General features: G+C 50.4%; 1 protein-coding gene across 1 annotated transcript in view; it reads right to left on the minus strand.

Annotated features, from left to right (window-relative positions):
* The window catches only part of MXRA5 (matrix remodeling associated 5), a 38,562-nt gene extending 33,491 nt beyond the window's left edge, over positions 1 to 5,071 (minus strand). Inside the window, exons 1-2 of the mRNA XM_054472920.2 lie at positions 4,398 to 5,071; positions 1,540 to 1,755 (exon numbers count right to left, since the gene is read on the minus strand). Coding sequence (XP_054328895.1) covers positions 1,540 to 1,755; positions 4,398 to 4,444 — 263 coding nt within the window. The 5' untranslated portion in view covers positions 4,445 to 5,071. The remainder of the gene's footprint in view (positions 1 to 1,539; positions 1,756 to 4,397) is intronic.
* Between the last annotated feature and the right edge of the window lie 929 nt (positions 5,072 to 6,000).

Raw genomic sequence — 6,000 nt, forward strand, 5'->3', positions numbered from 1 at the left:
GAAGCCATCATCCTCAGCAAACTAACAAGGGAAAGAGAAAACCAAACGCTGCATGTTCTCACTCATAAATGGGAGTTGAACATTGAGAACACATGGGCACAGGAAGGGGAACAATGCACACCAGGGCCTGCTGGGGGGTGGGGGTTGAGGGGAGGGAACATAGAGGATAGGTCAATAGGTGCAGGAAACCACCAGGGCACACATATACCTGTGTAACAAACTTGTACACTCTGCACATGTATCTTGGAACTTAAAGTTAAGTAAATAAATAAATAAATAAAACTAATGGGCTTTAGCACCTCTTCCCTTTTTCTTACTTCCATTACACAAGAAATGTGTCCTGATAAATTACAAGATTGTAAAAAGGGAAGCTGGCTTATGTGTTACTATTCCCTCCTCTGGCAACGCCAAGCTGTTTTCCCCAATGAGCTATCATTGTTGTGGCTGGATGTTCAGACGGTCAACTCATAAAGTCTAACAGCATTTCATAGAGAAACCTATTTAATGGTCTGTTGCCATGGGTTAGGGAAATTATCATCTTACTCCCTCAACGTTTCATTCTCTGACTCTACCACTGTCAATAGGGAAGTTTCCATCTTACTCCCTCAACGTTTCATTCTCTGACTCTACCACTGTCGATAGAGAAATTTCCATCTTATTATCTCAATGTTTCATTCTCTTCTTCTACCACTGTCAATAGAGGAGAGTTTTTTCTTTTAACTTTGTTCTATAAGATGTCCAGGTACATTTACAGTTATTTTGCATTGGCTCAAATGTGGCCATTTTATTTTTACTAAAACATCTCCATGGTGGATATTTCACAAACACTAATTTAATCAGTTGTTCTGGGGATAGATGCTAAAAAGTAGCTAATATATTTTGTTGACGAACTCCAAATGATTGTTGACTATTAAAATTGCAGTTGAGTACCTGTAGTTCATAGGAACTAACACTTGGGTCCACAAAACATTCGTGTGTACAAAATGAAACCAATATATTAAAAGTCTGTCTGGCAAGCCACATCAAAATAGGTTTTTAAAAAGATGTTGATATTTTAACAGGCAAAATCTGCAGGAACTCTTTTATTGCCTCAAAGTCGCAATTCTATCATCTACATGACTTATAAAATGGCACAGATGTTCTGCTTATTTTTATTATTCTTAAATCGTTGCTGAAGTCTACTTAAATCATCTTCATATGTTTAAGTGTGTGTCTCATGCATTCACCTCAACAATGTATTAAAGAAATGCTATCAAGGGAATTTCTCAACAAACTCTAAAGTTGTTCATGCTGCTCGTTAATAGACCTTACAGCAGTGGCAGCTAAGGGATATATTCAGATAATCATCGAAAAAGCTGCGTTTAGCATAACTAAAACTTTTCCTCTCTATTCTGCCCATCTGCAGCTCCATAATTCTCGACAGAGCTACACAGAGGAAATGCACATATGAAGTTAAGTAAATGCACATACACACATGCAAAATCAGATCAAGACGCACGCACTGATAGTGGGAAGGTTCGGGAAGAAAGTGGTACAAACCCCAAATTGATTCTTTCCACGTGTTTAGTAATGCCAGCGGGCACGGAAGCCAGGGATCTGAACGTGCAGTGGACCTCGCTGGGGACGTAGCAGGCACAAGGATGCGGGCAGGCCAGCGCCACTCGCGGATGGCCCCAAAGCAGGATCAGCACCACGGAGAGGGCCCCCCAGTGCGCGCGCTTGGGCATCTTGTCGGGGTGCCTGATTTTCGGATACCTGAGGTAGAACAACGAAGAGATGCGCTTATTCACAGGTAGCACCGACTAACTGTGGGCAATTTTTAAATTTGAATTGTGCATCAGGGTTTCAAGCTTCCCAGGACTTCACACGATGTGTTGTAGTGACGCTTAAACCATGGGAATTGAGAAAGATGAAACATGGTTTTTTCTAAACTTTTCACCATTCACTTTAATCATGACTATAGAATATAGTCTTGATTCTTGGCTTGGATACTATGATTTGGAAATCTATCTTGCACTCTGTAATTGTGGGTATGAAATAGAGAGAGACGAGAGAGAGAGAGAGAAGAAAGAGGTTTATATTTACGTCTCCATAATAAAAAATAATAATAAAATATTGTGTTTCTGCCTCCAACGACAAGACTGAGCCATTATATATTGCATATATTTGAATTTAAAACTTCCCAAGAAAAGTGTTTATTCGTATTCTTTCCTTTAATGATATTTCTCAAACCTTTAATTCTAGCTTCTTGAAGAGCTTAAAGAGGTATTTGCTAGAAGGATATTCATCCTGTTATTTCTGGGTTTATTTACTATCCTTATTTTTTTGTCTTGGAAAAGCCAGAGTTTTTTTGATGATATAGAGTTGCTGTTAATCGGGGAGGAAGTTTGGGGGAACCTCTGATCATTCAATAAACAGGAAGGGACTGCTTGTGAAATATATTCAGGCAAACAGAAAAAAAATGGAGTCACTAAAAAATGGAAAAGCTCGAGTAAATGCTAGATTGCATCAGCTACTTCATTTAGAATGGAGGTGATCATTTTCTTCGTGTCCTGGCAATGCCTACGTCATCTAACATTTTTGTCATCTCTTGAATGGCGTTCACTTAAAAATAGTGACACACATGGAAAGTAAATAGGGATACACAACAAACACGCGCCTGCCCATTCGCCCGGGTTCTGAACGAGCGCGAACTGCTGATTAAAAATTCTAAAACCCAGGCCGGACTCGGTGGCTCATGTCTGTCATCCAACACTTTGGGAGGCCGAGGCGGGCGGATCACCTGAGGTCGGGAGTTCGAGACCAGCCTGACCAACATGGAGAAACCTCGTCTCTACTAAAAATACAAACAAACAAACAAAACAAAATTAGCCGGGCGTGGTGGCGCATGCCTATAATCTCAGCTGCTCGGGAGGCTGAGGCCGAAGATTCGCTTGAATCCGAGAGGCAGAGGTTGCGGTGAACCGAGATCGAGCCATTGCACCCCAGCCTGGGCAACATGAGCGAAACTCCATCTCAAAAAATAAAAATAAAATTCTAAAATCCTTCCTATAAAAGATGAGCATCCCAAACCTGTAGCTTTTCCTGCCTTTAAGTGACCTAGAAAAGGTTATTCTCTTAAGCCTGGGGGCGCGTCTCCCTTCAGCTGCCCATAAAGAACTGATGGCGCACAGGTAGCTTTGCAAAAAAGCAGGTCCGGGCTCCGCCTCTGAGCGCTGGAACAAACCGGCTCCTGCAGCTCTGCAAAAGTCCTCGGAGTTTTCTCTCTCGCCAGAGCCCGGGCTTTCCCCGCCCCTGCCTGCGCGCCTGACCTCGGCGCTGGGCTGGTTCCAAGGGCAGCCGTGCCAGTCCCCAGCGTCCTGTGCCTGCGGGCGGACTTGGCCCGGGCGTTCCAGAGGACTCTTCAGCCCCAACTCCCTGTCCGGCCTCCCACCCCGGCACCAACCTCCCGAGAGACCCAGGAAACTCGCCCCCAGACAACCCTAATCCCGGGGACGCGAGGTCAGGTCTCTCCGCCGCGGAGAAAGCGGCCCGGCGCCAGCTAGGCCGCCAGAGACGGTCTGCGAACCCCGCCGGGAAGCAGGGGTGGGGGCGTGAGGCCGTCTGCTTTCGTCTTGGCCCTGGGCAGACAACCTGGAGTGGCCGGGCCAGCAGCCCTGATCCCCTGGCCGGCTTCCAGAGTCCGCTGGGTCGCGTCGAGCTGGCTGCGGGATGAATTACGAGCTTTCCCGGAACGCGGCTGGGGTGGCCCTGCGAGTCACCGTCGCCCGGGACTCGGACATCAAACCCCTTCTATCTGCGTGATGACTGTCCCGGTTTTTTTGCATGGCTCGGATCACTCTAGGCGTTGGGCTGTCCCGTTTCCAGGGAAAGCCTGGGTAAGAGTAGGAGGAAAGAGGCGGGGAAGGAGGGGGGAAGAGAGGAGGGAGAGGAGACTTGAAGTAGCCACAGCCTGAGCAACTTGGAAAGAGGCTCCTCAAGCGTCCTTTCCCCCACCGATTGCAAGAGCAGAGTGGGCTTCACTTAGGAATTCCGTTGGCAGCTTCCTAGAAACGCGGGATGGCGGGGTTGAAGGTCTCCAGAGAGATCCAGGGATGGGGAGCGCGTTGGGGAGAGGGAGGAAAGGAGGCATGGGATGTCTGGGCTTAATTAGACCTATTCAGTGCATCCTCCTTCAAGATCCGGTTCTCCTCCCTATCTGATCCTTAGCTACTTAAAATTGCAGGAATTCAGGTATCCTGATTTCTTAGCAACTTCAAACAGTGCTGGGGAACGGTGCAATCTGCCTGCATGCAGGCCGTTTACCCCCAGTGTTTCCCTTGGGTGTCTCAAATCCCTTCACCCCCTGCAGGCAGACACGGCAGCTCTGGGGCACCCTGGCCACCCTGGGTCCTCACCTGTCCTTGGGAAGCCGCCGCACACGGGAGCGGTGCGCCGGGAGCATCCACCGAGCCGGGGCGCGCGAGTCACGGCCGGGAGTTTGCCGGGGCCATGCCCTTCCCGGGGCCGGGGGTGAGGCAGCTCGGCTTCCCAGCGCGGCACAGCAAGCCGGCGCCCTTTTATTCAGGCGCTGCGAGGCTTCCCCAAGTCCACGCCTCGGCACACCCCCACCCTGCCCCACCCCGGGGAGACGGGGCGCGGGCCCGAGCCAAGGGACCCTGGCCGCGCCGCTCTGCGCTCAGCCTTCCTCTCGCGTCTTCATTGCGCCTGGGCCCGGGTGGGCATGCCTCGCCCGCTCCAGCTGCAAGAAAAGCAGGCGGCTCGGGGAAGGAGGGCTCTTTGTCAGAGAGAAGTCCGGGACCCCAGGAGGGAAGGGCGAGATGCAGGGAGAGCGGTGGGAGCCTCAGTAGAGTCCGCGCTTGGAGAGCGCCTAAGCAGCGCTGGGAACGTTTCCGTTCCTTTCAGGAGAGAGAGAGAAGGCGCAGGGTTTGCGCTTCTCCGGGCCAGACGGCGTTTTCTCTGGCAGCTCTTCCCAAACCGTGTGCAGGCAGGAGCGGGCTGGCCCCGCCGGCATCCCACTAGCTGCAGGCAGGGCTGCAACGTGAGAGCCGCCGCCACGCCCTCCCGCCTCTCCAGGACTCCCCGGCGCCCGCCTCCCTCCCCTTGCCAGAGTCTTCCTGCCAGAAAGGTGGAACGGCTCCCCTCCGGCGTGGGGAGCCTTCGAGGGGCAAGGCAGGGGTTGGGACGTTCGGAGAGTCTGATGGTATTGTCTGGGGAGGGGACGGTGGGAGGGTGGGAGCGACCTGGCGACAAGGCAAAAAGTAGAGGGCGCAGAGGGTAGGTCCCTATTCCAGGAGGCAGAGGAGGAGGAGGAGGCGGCCGCCTGGCTTCCTGGATAAGTCAGACCTGGAATGGTAGGGAGAGGTCAGGCGAGTATCTTCAGTCAGCAGAGCCAACCTGGGGTAAAAACATGAAGCTCAGACAGGTGTGCAGGGCCCGGAAAGGCACCATTGCACCAGCTTGTTGTAGGGTGCACCAGCGACTGCTTTTCACTGTTCCTCTGGTTAGCCGTATTCCTCTCCCTGAACCAGCATTTTGACATGTCCTTAGGGTCAGTGTTTGCCTGTTGTGTTCTTTGATCTACAAAAGACATCTGTGAGTATAAAAAAAAATTTTTTTTACAAGCCCAGTGGTACCATGTACTTGTACAACGAATCCTGTCTGCTGAGATGCCCCTGAAGCAGGCTGATGGCGTGCGGCATTTATATAGTATGTATGTATGTATGTATGTATGTATGTATGTATGTATCTATGTATTTGAGACAGAGTCTCGCTCTGTTGCCCAGGCTGGAGTGCCAGTGGTGTGATCTCGGCTCACTGTAACCTCCGCCTCCGAGGCGCAAGCGATTCTCTACCTCCGTCCCCCATGCAGCTGGTACTAGAGGCTTGCGCCACCACACTGGGCTAATTTTTTTTTTTTTTTTTTTTTTTTTTTGCGTAGACAGGGTCTCACTATGTTGCTCAGGCTGGACTCGAATTCCTAGCCTCAAGTGATCCATC

This window comes from Pongo pygmaeus, chromosome X (assembly GCF_028885625.2).
Source record: "Pongo pygmaeus isolate AG05252 chromosome X, NHGRI_mPonPyg2-v2.0_pri, whole genome shotgun sequence".
NCBI classification, from domain to species: domain Eukaryota; kingdom Metazoa; phylum Chordata; class Mammalia; order Primates; family Hominidae; genus Pongo; species Pongo pygmaeus.